Source organism: Scylla paramamosain, chromosome 9 (genome assembly GCF_035594125.1).
Source record: "Scylla paramamosain isolate STU-SP2022 chromosome 9, ASM3559412v1, whole genome shotgun sequence".
Lineage (NCBI taxonomy): Eukaryota > Metazoa > Arthropoda > Malacostraca > Decapoda > Portunidae > Scylla > Scylla paramamosain.
In genome coordinates this window covers 24993314-25011264 of record NC_087159.1, presented here as the reverse complement: position 1 = coordinate 25011264, position 17951 = coordinate 24993314, and the positions used below count along the sequence as shown (strand labels likewise).

Here is a 17951-nt window from a genome sequence, read left to right as displayed (position 1 = left end):
TATGGATATAATTATGTTTTACAGAACATTATGGCAAGTCATCTTCTTGAACTTTCAGCTCAGCATATAATGTGAAGAATGCTCCTTGAAGGAACCTAGAGCTGTTTATTGGGCGAGTCCACCATTTATGTCGTCACTCCCTTTTTAACACCCTGTTCATTATATTCACAGAGATCACCATCTCCTTTACGTCCTCCATCTCGAACAAACACCGACAAACTGACAAGTATCCTGTGGACTGCTGCAGACAAACTGAGTTGGAACAAACCGTTCTTGTGAAGACATGCTTATTAGACAATCACCCGCGCGGCCATACTTCAGCGCTGAAAACAAAAAAAAAAAACTTTGAAGGCGGCCTTAGACCCTGTTCACATGTGTCGTTTTCAAACGCGCGGTAACAAATGCGGAGTAGCAAAATCAATGGTAGCCTATGGGATCGTTCACACGTAATCACGGCGGTTTGTCAACCGAGGTGGTACCGCAGGAGGAGAGGGAGGATGGCTGGAGTTGTAAAGGAGAAGAGTGGTGGAAGATGGAGAGAAGGGAGAGAAAGGGAAAATTTGAAAGGAATGAAGTTGGGAGAAGTTAAAGGAAGACACAGAAAAGGAGTGAAATTACCATGTTAAGTAAAGAACCTGTTTTGGTTTTGACCTCTCTCTCTCTCTCTCTCTCTCTCTCTCTCTCTCTCTCTCTCTCTCTCTCTCTCTCTCTCTCTCTCTCTCTCTCTCTCTTTCTCTCTGTCTCTCTCTCTTTCTCTGTCTCTCTCTCTTATCTTGCAGGGTTTCATTACGGGTCTCATCGCTTATCTATCAGTAATATCAATGCCAGTTTTAATAAAATTATCTCTTTTCTTTTTGTTTAAATTTTACTAATTCATACATGTTTAGAATGCTTTGAAATTCATTCAGGTGAAATGTGTGATTCATATTTATATCGTTGATGGGTTTGTGGTCGAAGAGACATTTTCAGCGGATCAATGAATCGAAAAAAAAAAAAATAATCTTAAAGCTTCAGGCTCGAGGCTTACTCTACATGGCTTACTCTAACTGTTACACGAGTAACGAATCGGTGACGAAGTATTTTCATTGTCATAAAAGTCTATTGTTTTCAGTTGCAAGTGTTTCCTTCACCACCTGGGCACGGCTGGCGTGTGGGTGCAAAATGTCGAGTCTCCATAATGAAAAAGTTACACAGTCCCATGGGAAAAGAAAAAAGCTCAGTGAACCGTGAGGAAAAAATGTAACCACGGATCCCGGTGTACAAAGGGGAAAAGGGGAAAAAAAAATATGAAAGTAAAGATGTATCTTTGTGATAGTGCGTGAATGGAAATGTAATGTAATGAACTACGTCTGCCTTGAAGAAAACAGTGAGTAGCGAACAGCCGAGAAGACACTGAGGCAGAATGGCTTAATTGACAGGCGGACACGTTACTCGCTGTAAGCAAGGAACATTGTGGCGTTTTTCTGAAGTGGACTGAGGGCAATTGGAATACCAGACAGAGGATTGGGTAGACTGACGAGTATCATAACACACCATTTGTCATACAGTTTTCTTATCATCTACTCTGCCATTGTTGCAAATATTAATAATTTCTTTGAAAAAATAAAATAAATAAATAAATAATACGATAAAGGAATAAATTAGTTCATATAGTAAATGAGTAAATTAATAAATATATTAATTAAACAAATAAATAAACTATATAAATTAGAAAATAAAATACATCGATAAATCAGATAAGATGAAATAAATAGATAGTGAATTAACAGAATATGTAAATAAAATAAATTCATGAACTTTAAGTGAAATGAAATGAATGAATGAAATAAAAAAACAACAACATTTTTTCGGGGGAGGAGGGGATTTTCACTACACTACATACAGTTCAAACACCCCATGTGACCTTAATATCGAAAGCATACTCATGACTAAAAAAAAAAAAAAAAACGCTGTCACATGGGGGGAAGGGATCCACAACAATGCCCACGCCAGGCTGTCCTCGTGACGCCGCGAGACATCGCGATTCTTCCCCAGATTTGCTTTGTATTAAAATCCTCGGATTGAGATCTAATCTGCACTCTGAGGAACATTAAAACGTAAAAGTGTGCCGTACTCAGTCGTGAGCGCTGCCGTGGGGCAGGCAGCGTCACTCTGAGCCTCGGCATCTGGAATAGGGTGACAGATCCCTTTCCCCGCCGCCTTTACTTTCCCTGTAACAGCTGGCCGGTACCCATCTTAAGGTTGGGTGAGCCTAAGAGCGGATAGTCGTCCCAGAAAAATACCCGACCTTGACCAGGATTCCAGCTCGGGACGTCTTGTATTCTACTCACATGCGTTACCACCTGATTTACCTTACTTCTTTCAGACCCGCATCCTCTTTTCTTCAGTAAGACTCACGTGTCTAAAACTGCTGACAGTTTTCTCTTCCCTTCTTCTTCGATGTTCGTGCTTAAACCAAAGTTGGCTGTTGCGTCTACGCACGCAACGAACTACATAACTTGCTCTCGACCCCGTCCTCTAGAATCTTCAAAATTTTCCACAATCTGGCTGAGATTTAGTGGTCACTTTCGACTAATTCATCTACTCTGTGTATCTCTCACCCATCTCCTCTGACTCTGGCTCCTTAAACTACTTGCCCTCCAAAGTGGAGCACGTTCTAATTCATATTCCTTTTGTTGAAATCTCCATATTTGGGGAATACTCTGTTCACCACCACCTTTGGTCATCATTTTTTTCTGACCAATATGGTGAAGAAACCCTCAACTCTTGCATGATCTTCAGCAATTACTGTAGCATCCTGCCCGCATTCCTGGCAGAAGAAGCGGTCAATATCCTCGGACACTTCCTGATCTTTAACACTTCAAATTATCCGGCCAAACTTTTCTGCGTTTAGTTCCTCTGATCACAGCAGTATTTCTTGAGCCTGTCGTCTCGCTTCAGTGTCGCTTCTGGATCCACTAAAGTGCTGGTGCTTCTGACGCGACACCATATAATTATAATGAATATACTTGGTAGAGACGGTGCCAAACTTGCCAAATTCACAAGAGTTAAACTATTAGAAACTGCGAGAAGTCAATTAATTTCCGGAGACAGACAAAAGCAAACGAAGATGCATACAGACGGAGACTGAGACATACGAAACTAACAGACTGACGGAATGAAACTGAAAGACAGACAATTTAACAGGAAAAAATACATATGCCTAAAAACATACCTAAAGGGGTACAGAGAAACAAACAGAAAGATGAACATAAACAGGAAAACAAATAGACATTTATAGAAACAGGCAGGCAGTCCGGTAGACATATTGACAGACAAACAGGCAGAAAGACAAACAGAACGATACAAACTATCGACTTTTACGCAGCCTTTACCACCCTGCACTTTTCCATGACGTCCAACCGTTCAGGATCTCTCTCTAAAATTTCTGATTGGGGTAGAACAAACTTAGTGTTGTTCAATAACTCAAAAAAATAAATTCCTCCATCTACCAACTCGACACAATCCTTCAGACAACTATCCCTCTTCTTCAGTGACACTCAACTGTCCCTATCTTCTACACTGAAAATCTTTGGTTTGTCCTTTACTTATAATTTAAACTGGAAATTTCACATCTCATCTCTAGTTAAAACAGCTTCTATAAAGTTAGTTGTTCTGAGTCGTCTCTGCCAGTTTTCCTCACCTCTAGCTGCTAACTCTGACCATGTCCATGCATGGAGTATGCTTCACATGTAAGGGGGTTCCACTAATAACGCTCTTTTAGAGAAGGTGGAATCTTTAGTCCCTCTCTCATCGCCGCAATGTTACATCTCTTGTCATCTTCTGCCGGTATTTTCACGCTAAGTGCTTTTCTGTTCTTACTAACTGTATGCCTCCCTTCCCCCCGCGGCCTCGCTGCACAAGACTTTCTGCTTTCTCTCATTCTGTCCACCTCTCTAATGCAAGAGTTAACCAGTATTCTCAATCATTCTTCCCGTTTTCTGGTAAACTCTGGAACCCCGTGCCTGCTTGTGTATTTTTTCCTTCCTATGACTTGAACTCTTTCAAGAGGGAGGTTTCAAGACACTTATCCTTCAGTCTCTGATAACAGTATTTGACCTCTGTATATGGATTGACGTCTCACTGTGCCTTTTTTTTATATATATATAATTTTTGTTGCCCATGGCCAGCACCCCTGTTACATAAAAAAAAGACAGGAGGGTAGAACAAAATACTTAGACAGATGAAACTGGTACACAGAAATGGACAGGCAGATAGGTATAAGGATGTTTATGTAGAAGCAGAGTGAGATGACAAAAAGATATAGACCAGGGTGTCAAACGCAAATAATTTCCAGAGGCAACTATGCACTTGGTTGTGGTCTCGAGGGCCATCAATGATTTTGTGATTACCTACTGGCGAGTAAAGTTTACGATTTATTTTGTTGATTGGTTTGCCGAGAACATATAATTTGGTTTCATCTGATTTTACACAGGCAAAGTAGGTCTTGCCTAATAAACGCAACATTATTATTACACAAAATTCAGCCACACCACGCACCACATCGCACCATACATCACATTCAGCAACACCACACAAAGCCGCATCACAACACACGTCACACCCAGCCGCACAACTCGAGTCACGCGCACTCACGCCACAGTCACATCACACACACATACGAACTAGCCACACAACAACCCTCATCACATCCACCTAAAACTGCATCACACCACACATCCAGTCCTACTACTCATACCACACCCACTCACACACACAGTTGCGTTCCACCACACACCACAGTTAGCCACATTCAACACATATCACACTCTAACGGCAATCCATATCACGCTCTAAGGGATTTATAATGTTCGTTTACTAAAATTAGCAATTAAAGAGCGCTATTGGTGCACATTTGGTACGAAATAGATCATTGTCATGAAAATAATAGGTAAATGTTACTACTATGTTTCACTTGGGGTGTTTAGTAGTTTCCTCGGCTATAGCAATAATAATATCAAGTTAAGAAATCATTTGTTACCTCGCGGGCTACTTCAGATCATCCCGCGGGCCGCCTTTGTCCTGTAAGTCATGGGTTTGACACTCCTGATGTAGACCAAAACATACAGGCAGAAAAGAACAGAACGGTAAAGGCATCGAAACAAATAGACCAACAAAGTGGATGGGAGAAACGGAGTTATACAAACAGAAAAGCCTATCACACCACCTGTGCAGGTGACCAAAGTTTGTCAATTGAAATATTTGGCGAATATATCTTAATGGAAAACGACGTTTCTTGAGATAAGATTTATCGGGAACTTTTATTACTTTCTTTGCAAAGTACTTCCTTGGAGGATGTAAAATTATTTGATAATTCTTCCCTTCATATTTACCGGGTTTTACAATTTTTATCGCTAGTAAATCAGTATTAATTGCCGTAAAATTGAATAATTATGTATTAAAAAGAGTTTTGCTCGTACAGTAAATCTATATTTAGAGAAAAAATTCAGTGAAGCATTAAATCTTTCCTTTTATAAGTCGCATTCTCCAAAAGTGCAAAAGTTTTCCAGTAAACTCCAAGGACTTAGATATTTTCTTGATATTAAAAGATGAGATCTGAACTGCAAATTTATATTGCGACTTATTTAGAATCTACCTTCTGTTTTTAGTAAAGCTGGACCGGATATCCGAATTCCCATGCGCATCGGTGGGTATCTATATCATCCGCATACATGGATGAGGAAATTTTAGGCGCGGCCTTACTTGCCCTAGGGCGCGACCACACCAGCCCGAAACATGTCGATAAAGCTGTCCACATCAGGAAACATTATTTGAAAGCAATGCTTGCAAACATTAAAGAAACAATTCGGAAAAAAATTGAGGAACATTTCAGAAGCATTTTGGAAACACTTCGGATATATATATATATATATATATATATATATATATATATATATATATATATATATATATATATATATATATATATATATATATATATATATATATATATATATATATATATATATATATATATAATAGAAAAATAGGGAAACAGTTTAGAAACTCATCCATCCCTCTATCCATCCATCCACTCACCATTCATGAAAACTGTTTGTCAAATGTTCTCAAAATGTTTCCCAAATATTGGAAACGGTTGGGAAACAGTTTGGAAAGTGTTTGCAATGTTTTCTGGTGTGGACAAGCCTTAACATGTGTTTGACAGGGCTTCGAACACACTCGTTCACACTCGTTCAATACACAGTTTATATCAATGTTGGTATCAGTGCCCGAGACATGAATCTAGTCATAGTGCTGAGTACTGACCCGCGAGTGTGGACCACCTCGCTATAACATCTCTTACACACATTTCAGTAGTTTTGCTTGTAACGACACTCCAAACACTGGCAGTGTTGCCTGCGACATGCTGCTAACTTGTGTGTGGCCATGTCTCCAGCATTGTTTTGGACACTGTTTCGGGTAAGTGTGGTCGCAACTTTACGATTTTGCCACAGACGATACAGGAACATTGTTTTAGTCAGTGTTTCGTGAAAATTCAGACAAGCCAAAAATAGATGTGGCACTGCATAGCCTCTTCCACATCAGTGCTGCCAACATGACCGGCAGACTTTCCAACGTAATCCGGCCACTGGTGCACAGGACATGTCTCAGAAACATCTTAGGATTACGTTTCGGGCAGGAGTGGCCACATCTGCATGCGGTAGTCTTGAGTAACTGGATACTGTACATGTCAGCTAGAGAGAGAGAGAGAGAGAGAGAGAGAGAGAGAGAGAGAGAGAGAGAGAGAGAGAGAGAGAGAGAGAGAGAGAGAGAGAGAATGGGGAAGGAACAAATGGAGAGAGAGAGAGAGAGAGAGAGAGAGGAGAGAGAGAGAGAGAGAGAGAGAGAGAGAGAGAGAGAGAGAGAGAGAGAGAGAGAGAGAGAGAGAAAATGGGGAAGGAACAAATGAACTGGTGTAGGGTAATATAATTAATATAACTCGTTCCCCTCTTTCTTCAAATATTAATTAGTGATATTTTTACTCGTTTTGTATCTGAACATTTCAATGATTTGCGGCTAAAATTCTTGCTGGCTAAAGATAACCACATTTCCCTCGACATTCGTAGCTATTGAAAAATTGACCCCGGGTTCACTTTTTTTGGTGCTAATATTCTTTGTTAGCATTACTCTGCAATAATCATGTAGCTGAATCTGTAAGTAATATCCCATATATACTTCCTGTGCAGGCGTTGACTGGCCGCGCCGTGGTCGACTTTAAAAACAGGTCACACGTCTGTCTTCCTTACTGGTGACGGAAATATACTGCCCCCGATGTATAGTGCGCAGCTCACCTCGCTGAAACATTTACTTATTTATTTACATGTTTATCTATTATGTTTTTAATTATTTACCAATATATTTACTTATTTATTTTCAGTAATACAGTGATTTCCATGGTTCAGCTCTCCGCGTCCTGACTCGAAAGCAACACCGAGAGTGGAAAATTAATCGATATTAGTTGTTGGGATTTATTATTGAGAGAGAGAGAGAGAGAGAGAGAGAGAGAGAGAGAGAGAGAGAGAGAGAGAGAGAGAGAGAGAGAGAGAGAGAGAGACGGTATTTAGGAGTCATAACACTATGGAAATACACAATTGTACAATTAATTGGACTTTACTGTGTCAGTGCAGAGTGCGGCTGCGTGGTTGCACATTAGTCTGGGTGGGCCATTGGCTGTTCTGTACAGTTCGTGGTGCGCTAGATGAGTCCATAGAGTGCAGAATGCCGAGGTTTGTAGATGGTGTGTCATCCTTTGTCCAGAGCCACTGCTGATGTACCGGACTCTGGCAAATTAAATAATGACCGAAACAATTTCGCGGTGCTGTTGTTATCATTATTATTAATCCACCCGCTATTAAAGACTTTTGAAGTTGTTAATTAATTTAAGGTTACTGCACCTCATGTTGCAACCGGAAATAAAAAAAATTCGTGAAGCATTTTTAGCGTGTCCTTTTATCATAGAGAAAGTATATATATATATATATATATATATATATATATATATATATATATATATATATATATATATATATATATATATATATATATATATATATATATATATATATATATATATATATATATATGAACGAAAGCCACTGACAAATAGAGGTTATGCATGAACTAACGTAAATGATGAATGCATAACTATTTTTAATAAATCTGAAATTAATAGCATAATGTTTGTTGAAATTTTTGAAGTGGAAATGTGCTGATAAAGAAAATATCTTACTTTGCATCTTCGGGGCTGCGCCTGCGTATGAACTGCGGTGGGCATACTGAGATTGAAGCTTTTAAATTTACATTTTTAGAGAGGCGTAGATTAACATGGGATCGGATAGAGATCTTTAAATGTTATAACGAATGTGTTACAAGCAAATTCCTCTGGATCAGTAACGAGGACAGGGCAAAAAATAATGGGCTTGATTAAGTTAGATTTAAAAATACATAGATTCGGTAATCAGGATGTTAGTGCCGAGTCATTAGGGAGCTTTTAAAAGAAAATTAGAAAAAATATGGACGAGAATGATAGGTAGAAATTGGTATGTTTCATAAAGGGACTGCAGCATGTAGGCCTAGAGGCTTCTTGCTGTTTCCCTCACTCTCTTGTTACGTCCTTTTGTATTTTTTTTTTTTTTATGTAGGAGGGACACTGGCCAAGGGCAACAAAAATCCCTCCCCCCAAAAAAAAGCCCCACTGAGACGCCAGTCCCAGGAAAGGGTCCAAAGCGGTAGTAAAAAATTGAAGGATAAGTGTCTTGAAACCTCCCTCTTGAAGGAATTCAAGTCTTAGGAAGGTGGAAATACAGAAGCAGGCAGGGAGTTCCAGAGTTTACCACTTCATTTGTAAGTGTTTGCCTTCAAGACAGCGGTCACCACTGCTGGATCTCATGCTCCATGTTTAGACGATGTGCTCTATATAATTTTGAATCATGAATTGCAGAAATTTCATCTACATTTATACCACCCAATACGAAACTGACCAAGAATAAAGTAATAAAGTGACGATGGATAAGACCTAACTACGATATAAATAAATAGAAAATTATTTTTACTAAATAACAAGAACACCACCACCACCACCACCAACAACAACAACAACAGTAACAACAACAGCAACAGCAACAAAAACAACAAAAATAATAATAATAATAATAATAATAATAATAATAATAATAATAATAATAATAATAATAATAATAATAATAATAATAATAATAATAATAATACATAAATAAAAGTAAAAAGTAACAATATCTGCCAACACATTCTACCATTACTTGGACAAAGAATTTTAGGAGATATTTCTTCTTTTTTCTTCAATTAAGTAGTTTTACTTTCCGACAGTCATCATCACTGTATGGTATATAGACATTTGTTAAGATGCATAGTCTCAAGCTTTCATTAAATAAATTTTTCGCTTTTGTTAGCTGCATTTCCTGAGTGTGTTGGCCACACTGTTTTCTGTGATGGGGGGCAATACTCAAAATGTCCCCGATATGCGCACTTCTATGCTTCGTAATATAAATATCCAGCCTCATGGTTTACGTCCACAGACCATAACGAATGAAATATATAAATCACACACACACACACACACACACACACACACACACACACACACACACACAAAGCAGATTAAAGCTTTCCCTTTTCCCCATCCTCTCTCTCTCTCTCTCTCTCTCTCTCTCTCTCTCTCTCTCTCTCTCTCTCTCTCTCTCTCTCTCTCTTCCTCTCGCCCCTTGAGGGACATTCCACGCGTACCAATAAGATCATGTGACATCCAAAACATATGATCACATTTTTCTCTCTCTGATGGAAATTAATGAATAGACTATTTATTTGATTTTAAGGTTCATCCAGTTTTTATTCACTTTTGACAAATGCTTAGATATGTTTTGTAGTGACATTCTCGCTAGTGATTTATGTCTTTACGGAACGATAACGAAAAGCCTGCACGTTAAGACTTTTGGAAACCAACGATATATATATATATATATATATATATATATATATATATATATATATATATATATATATATATATATATATATATATATATATATATATATATATATATATATATATATATATATATATATATATATATATATATATATATATATATATATATATATATATATATATATATACACGAATTAGTTTTTAGAAGATAAAAAACCACGCGGACGCCTCATTCATGTTTCTCGATAATCTTCGTCTCAGCTGTAATCATCTTAGTACCTTCTTTCATTTTAACAATATAAAGTCACAACACTGCAAAAGCAGTCTTAAAATTATATAGGAAATTACTGTAGGTTGCCGGGATGGGCAACAAAGCTGCAGGTTCTGTAGGAAGTGAAGGAGACCAATGAACACCTGGATGTGGAGTGTGGCAGGTGTGAGATGAGAGAAGCCAACCCGTGGTACCACTAGTAGCCATCATCAGGGAGGAAGAATGGCATACGAGGTTAGAAGAGGAGGACGGAGCGATCAGCACAGTACTTGAAGTACTCATATAAGAGATACAACTGAGTCAGAAAAAAAAATATATATAAAATGTATTAAGAGATTTTTAGTACATAGTTGGGAAAAAAAATAACTAAGGAAGCAGCGTAATAATGAAAATGAAGCAATGGGAAACAACAGCAGCAAGGAGTGGACGACCTGCAAGCGTTACTAAACAAGTCAGATCACAAGAAGAAGAAGGGCTGCGACGGAGGACGAGGCACGCTGCTCTTTTTGCTCGCTTTCCAAGTTACTTTCGTACGCCAAAAGAAAATTTTGTTTCATATGTACGCTCGTCTTACGAATAGCTCGTTTACGAAGTTAGTAGTATACCAAGGTGCTACTGTATATATTTTTCTTATCGTAGCTCTAATAAAAAAAAAAAGTTTGTTTCCCCCAACATGTTGTTTGCAGGATATTTAGGGAAAGCGTAGGCTGGTCTTGTCATGAGTTAACGAAGAAGGAAGCCAAATTAAACTGGGCATCTTAATGTTGCAGCCCTTCAGTGTAGTATGGCGTTATTTGCTTGAATAGTTAAATGTAAATCGAGGATCACGAACTGTTTGCGTGTCAAGGATACTGTGTGCCGTAGATGTTTATTTGTTTGCAATGATATTACCACCTGAAATTTGACACACTTATGCTATACAGGTAAAGTATGTGTAAATAAACCTGAAGTTACATGTTATATATATATATATATATATATATATATATATATATATATATATATATATATATATATATATATATATATATATATATATATATATATATATATATATATATATTTGTTTTATTTTATTTACTTAACTATTTATTAATTTTATCATAATTTTGTTATAATAAGCCAGTGCTTCAGGACGTGGTTGTGAGTGAGGACCCAGACTGTTACGTTTAGAATCTATTTCTGTAGTGTGACTCCTGAGACCCCCTTACTGTTTTACTTGCGCAACAGTAATTTTGTATTGTTTGGTAAGTCTCGTGATCAGCGAGAGGTTTACTTCAGCCAATACGCTTTGACTTGATTTACTGAAGTGTGTGGCTTTTGATCGTTCTTGAAGTGTGCGGCATTTGTCCCTTCCTGAAGTATTTTGCTTTTGACCCTTCCTGAAGTGCGTGGCTTTTAATCCCCACTGGAGTGGGTCATGTTCCCTTCTAATGTAGTGGTCAAGTTCTGTCCTTTCATGTAATGGGTACCTTCTGATCACTACCGGGTTGAGTGCCTCTTTTTATCTATGTTGGAGTTTGCGGTTTATTTATCTTTGCAGGAATGGGTACTGTGTATGTCCTCCTCACTGGAATGAGTGGCTTTTTTCATGCTTACTGGAATGTGCGACTTATTCTTATGGAGTGGGTGGCTGTTTAAGTACTTTAACCTTCCTTGTTTTCACGAATACAAAGACATACATATTATCAAAAGTCGAATACTCGTTTCCATGAAATCATGTGCTCGCTTTCATGTCAAGGGGTTGAAGCGTAAGGGTGTGCCGTGCTGAATCACGAGTGCTGGCGTGGGGCAGGCAGCGTCACCCTTCCTGGGCCTCGACAAATGGAGTAGGGTGGCCGATGCCTTTCTCCGCCGTCTTTATGTTCCCAGTAATAACTGACCGGTGACCATTTTAAGGTTGAGTGAGCCTAGGAGCGGGCATCGTCCCAGAAAAATCCTGGCCGTTAACAGAATTCGAACCCAGGACATCTTGCCAGATAAGCTATCGCTTCTTAAGTTTAAATCTGTCAACACCTGTTCTTATCATCACCGTAATTAGTGTCCTTGCCATTATTATCATTATTATTATTATTATTATTATTATTATTATTATTATTATTATTATTACTATTATTATTATTATTGTTATTATTATTATTACTTCATGGGTTCACATAATATACATTGTCATGTAAGAATAAATATAGGCGTAAATTTAGTTTGCCTCAGTCTCCTCAGAACCCTTTCTGCAGCCGATGAGAAAGAAAGAAAGAAAGAAAGAAAAAGAGAGAGAGAGAGAGAGAGAGAGAGAGAGAGAGAGAGAGAGAGAGAGAGAGAGAGAGAGAGAGAGAGAGAGAGAGAAAATAGAGACCGGAAGAAAGAGACGCGTGGCCAAAAAATCGCACGGTAATTCCAAAGCGATACTAAAAGAGCTGGAGAAAAGAGTTTACATTGAAGGAGAATCTCACGCGTCTTGAATCCTTTTACTGGAGCTTTTCTTGCTACCGACAGGACATTGTTTCTGTGTGTCGCTGCTAGCCACAACTGGGTCACGTTCAATGAGGACAAAGACGTTCACATGAAGCAGGCGAATGTGGTGAGGTGAACAACAGCGGTGCGGAGAAGAGATCAATACCTACTTGAGCTGACACAAGATCAGAGAGAGAGAGAGAGAGAGAGAGAGAGAGAGAGAGAGAGAGAGAGAGAGAGAGAGAGAGAGAGAGAGAGAGAGAGAGAGAGAGAGAGAGAGAGAGAGAGAGAGAGAGAGAGAGAGAGAGAGAGAGAGAGAGAGAGATCGGTTCGATAGTAACATTAAAAATCGGCCTTAATTTGTAAGTGCTGAAACCTCTAACCTTTTGTTCTCTTCATCGAATTGCTAAATAAGGATTTATCGTTTTCTGCCCATAGTCAGAATTGATGTAAAAGTCGCTTGTTGCAATCTCTTTTCTTCAATTGCTTCTATAATTACTTTATTATTACTATTATTATTATTCTAATTATTTACATAGAATCAATTTTATATCATGCAATTTGAAGTAAAAGGAGAAAGAAACATGCATAATTGATTTTCGTCTCTCTTTACCCCGTTAGTCCTTACCTTACCGAGGTGTGTGTCACGCGAGGTCAACAACCATGGAGCACCATTCCTCTCTTCTCTCCATCACCTTGACCACGTCCGTCGCACTACATCCTGTTTATATTTTCCAGCAAGGTGTTCTTGAGGTTCTTTCTTTGTTTTTCTCTTGCTCTTCTTCCGCCAGTTTTCCTTAGCGAACAATCCGTTTCCATTCCTGCAGGTCTCGGTAAGTGTTTCAAAAACTGCAGTCGCCTTCTCTTTATACTCGTTTACCCCTTCTCGAGTCCTGCATGTCATGTACTTATTGCTGATTGGAAAGGAGGTAGGTGAAAAGCAACAGGGGGAAGGAGATGCAGAGGACCTATACTGACAGCTGCAGGAATGGAAAAGGATTGCTTGTTGGGCGGGAGTTGGTGCTCGTGAAGCCATGTTTAGGTTAACTGTAGTACCTTTCTGTGGTTGCGTTGGAATATTAGCTTGATATTATTAGTGTTTTACTCTTAGTTTATCATACGTTTCCCTTTGAATATTTTTACAACTTGTTGATGACTTCTCGATTCTGTTGATCACGTGAATTTCCTTGCTTCTTCAATCTTTGTATTGTCTTAACTTTGCTGTGCCGATGTATAACGTCCTGTAATTAGGGTTTCTAACTTAATGTATTTACAAAATGTTATGTCCAATTCTTGCTGATTTTCTTTCAAGGTTTGTGATCTGAACGTTTTGTCCGTTTATTTTCCTGGATTGCATTTGTTCAATAGTTGCATTTGTAGTCCGTTGCGATATCATGAAGTGCAGGTCTATGAATTCATTCATATTGCTTTCTTTTCTCTTTACACAAGTGTTCTTAATATAGATCTGTAAAAAGCAGATCAGATTGTCTATATATGATTATCACGCCTGCTAAGAAAATACAGATTTATCCAAATCAGCTGCTGTTCCACCCACACAGAGAAGAGAAAATGGTAAAGGTGATTTCATATTTTTAAAGCTTTCGGCAGCTTAAAACACTTTATTGGATTTTTCCTGTAGACGACAAATAAGTTTTGTTATCGTCTTTCCAGACTGTTTATAATACCAAGTCTACATGCTCCGTTACGAAACCGTGATGAATTAATGTTATACATACGGGAGGTGGATGAAAGAGGATCCAGGCCGGGTATTACAGCCTTAATTAGCAAATAAACATAAGGTACATCCCGAGATCCAAGTGTACCCTTGGTGCGTGTTTCCGTGTCCCTTCACGACATTACGTAACCCTACTCCACCTCTCTGGTGCTTCGTAGACTGAATTATGTACAGTAAATATCCTAACAGTTTAAGGCGGCGTGAAAATTGTAGGTATAGTCCTTGTTAGGTTCACCAGAGTATATGCTAGACGGCTAGGAGACCTCTACTCCATCCACGTTTTCTCTCTCCTTTCGTGGTTGATTCAACTCAACACACCATGCTAATGCTCAACCAGGCTTTATCCGCCTCCGTACCAAATCTTCAGTGTGAGGCAATTCTACCGCCATGGCACCAACGTCACGATTAAGCAAAGAGAGGGTGGACATTAACGTTAACATGACTGGACCATAAAACATCACATGACCAGTTCAGTTTCGGGTCGTGTTTCCACATTGTCAAGGCGTTGGAAAAAAAAAAAAAAAAAAAGAAAAACAGGCAGATATGTTGAATATCAGTGTGCCAAGAATTATTTGAAGGAAATAAAATTTTAATATGCAATGAAATAAAATGATACCTATAACAATAATGACATTACGTACAACGAACTTAGCCGCGCTGGTGTTGACACTGGCCACGTGAGTCAGATGAAGGGAGATGCTTACCAAAATTCTCCACCCAGTTAATAACAGCCAAACTAACCACGGTGGAGAATCAATTCATCTTTAAAACAGCCAAACTAATCACGGTGGAGAATCAATTCATCTTTTATTTTTATTTAGTTCTTATTTATTTAGTTACTTACAAAATTTTCACCATTAATTCCGATGCAGTTTTAAGACCAGTGACTGGCACGCCTGACAGAATAAAGGTTAAAATCGTGTTATAGTGTCAATTCAACCAATCAGTGGCGCTTACTACATCCCTCTTTGAGAGGCCTCAGTTGTATAGAAGCTTGTTTACGTTAATTAACGATGTAGAATAGTAAATGTACCATTCCAATGATTGACACTAATTTGTAGAGATCACGCTGAGCTGTACAGTGAAGGGGACGAAGGCAGTGCTGGTGTTGTTAAATGCCCCGTTAACAAGTTAACCATGACTGTAAACGAAGAATGAGGCTTCAGTCTGATACAGACACACACACCGATATATATATATATATATATATATATATATATATATATATATATATATATATATATATATATATATATATATATATATATATATATATATATATATATATATATATATATATATATATATCTCACAGTAAAGCTGTGAGGTCTTATGAGAAAATTTTCCGCTCAGAAGTTCCATATGCTTACCGTAATAAGACCGCAGACTTGGCTTTGTGATAAAAAAAAATCTTATATCCCAACAAAATTATCGTCGGTAATATTTTCCAATAGTTCATACTCATTTTCCCTTGCCCTCCCATGCTAACTAAGTTGATTAACTGTAAACTCAAGTATGTAGGAAGCCTCTGGCAAGTGAAACAGATACCTAGGAATGCGGCTCGCGGCTTTGTGTGGCATGATGTCCACCGTCACTGGCTCAGGCGCCGTTCAGTTTTACGTAGTTTAGACATGTGTGTTATATCCCACTGCTTATTTATTTATGTGGTTTAAGAAGTCATTTGTCCGCTGACATAAGTGAGAGTTGTCCCTTCATCCCAGATTTGATGATTATGAAAGCTTCCTGTTTCCGTTTACCGTAAATCAGCGTTTCTCAACCTCTTCTCCCTTGTGGAACTCTTGAAATAATTTTCATGTTACAGGGAACCCGTGCATGAAAATGATCATGTACCAATAGCAATATCCATCTCTTTAATATTTTTATCGTAGTTTCACGTCGTTAACATGTATGTTCAATAAATGATTCGATGATCTTTTGGTACGTGTGTGTGTGTGTGTGTGTGTGTGTGTGTGTAGTAAGCTCAGAGCTCATAGTGATCGATTCCTGGAAGGGACTGAAGCCACGCTGTCGGCGGGACAGCGAGACTACAGTCGCTCGGGTTCAGTTCCGTACCTACAGGTGAATCACAGCTACACACTAGGCTCAAACATCTGCCTAGTCCTTCCCAGGCCCTGAACCATGGCCTTCTACCTTCTAGAATGCGAGCCGTGAGTGCGCGCGCGGCTTGCACGCACACACACACACACACACAGAGAGAGAGAGAGAGAGAGAGAGAGAGAGAGAGAGAGAGAGAGAGAGAGAGAGAACTTATCTATGTCAATGACATTAAAAACCAAAGCTCAAATGCTACATCACAAAGATCTGGTCTGTAAAATAAAAACAAACTGGCAGAATGAAGAAATATTAAACTCAACTTGGCTATATCTATTGATCAATAACTTCTACATTCTTTTGTCTAAAGGATTTTGGCCGACGGCCAAAATATATAAAAATCAATAAACCAATCCATTAACTAAAACTATTAATTCCTGCTTTAAAAAAAAGAAAAAGTAGAGAAGGAAAGGGTTAAAAATAAAAGCGTAACATTACCACTTGTAGGAAGGCAGACACCTTCAGCATTCGTGGCTGGCTTAAGACGCAAGGCTTCCTTACCTGCAAAATAAAATAAATAAATAAATAAATAAACAAATAAATAAATAGAATCGGTTCGTTGAAATTGATTAATTCAGAACTTCTGCGTGTATTAACTCATACAAGGAAAGAAACGACTAATGCCCACCACTAAAGTGTTGCTGCACATGTGGAGTGCTTATCATAATGCAACAAATACTCCAACGCCACCACCAGCCCCCTTCCCTCCTTTCTCCTTAAAATAAATAAATAAATAAATAAATGAATAAATAAATGATAAACAAGAAATAAATGGACAAATTAAAATAAAACAAAAATACAAAATGCTGAGATATAGTTGGGAGGGGGGTGGTGCTAGCACAGGACGGGAGGGGGGAAAAAATCACGGAAAATCACGGACTCACGGGCTATTAGTGGAAAGGAGATGCAGCTGTTATGCTCTATATAGCCTAGCCAAGGACTATCTATCTATCTATCTATCTATCTATCTATGGTGGCATAGTTGGGGAGGGGGTTGAGTGGCGCAGGGAGGAGAGGGCCCACAAATGCAGTGAACCAGCTTTGGGGGCGCCCAGCTTGCAAAATGTTGAGAGCCCCTGATCTGGGGTGATCTGGGTGATCAGGGTCCAGAGGTGGGTTATAGCAGACGACACTTGCTGAAGCTGCTGGCGGCGGCCATATTGGAAGCTGAACAGCCTCTACTGGGGACTTATTTAGGGAAATACACCAAGAAAACGGCTGATATGTCTGAGGAACAAACTGAATAGTAATGAATCGCTGCCGAATGCTGTTGAGGGCACATAATGTGTATAGTAGTGGTAACAAATACCAAAAACAAATGAGATATAACAAGCCACACCAAGCCTTGTTCTAATGGCTTCTGATTATTATTACGTAGCT

General features: G+C 38.6%; 1 protein-coding gene across 4 annotated transcripts in view; it reads right to left on the bottom strand.

Annotated features, from left to right (window-relative positions):
* Positions 1-17951, bottom strand: part of LOC135103736 (visual pigment-like receptor peropsin) — a 198397-nt gene that overhangs the window by 117859 nt on the left and 62587 nt on the right. For 2 of the 4 annotated variants that reach the window (XM_064010413.1, XM_064010414.1), the window contains exon 2: positions 17010-17072. The exons of the other annotated variants lie outside the window; for them this stretch is intronic. In XM_064010413.1, coding sequence (XP_063866483.1) covers positions 17010-17039 — 30 coding nt within the window. In that variant the 5' untranslated portion in view covers positions 17040-17072. The remainder of the gene's footprint in view (positions 1-17009; positions 17073-17951) is intronic. 4 annotated transcript variants of the gene reach the window in all.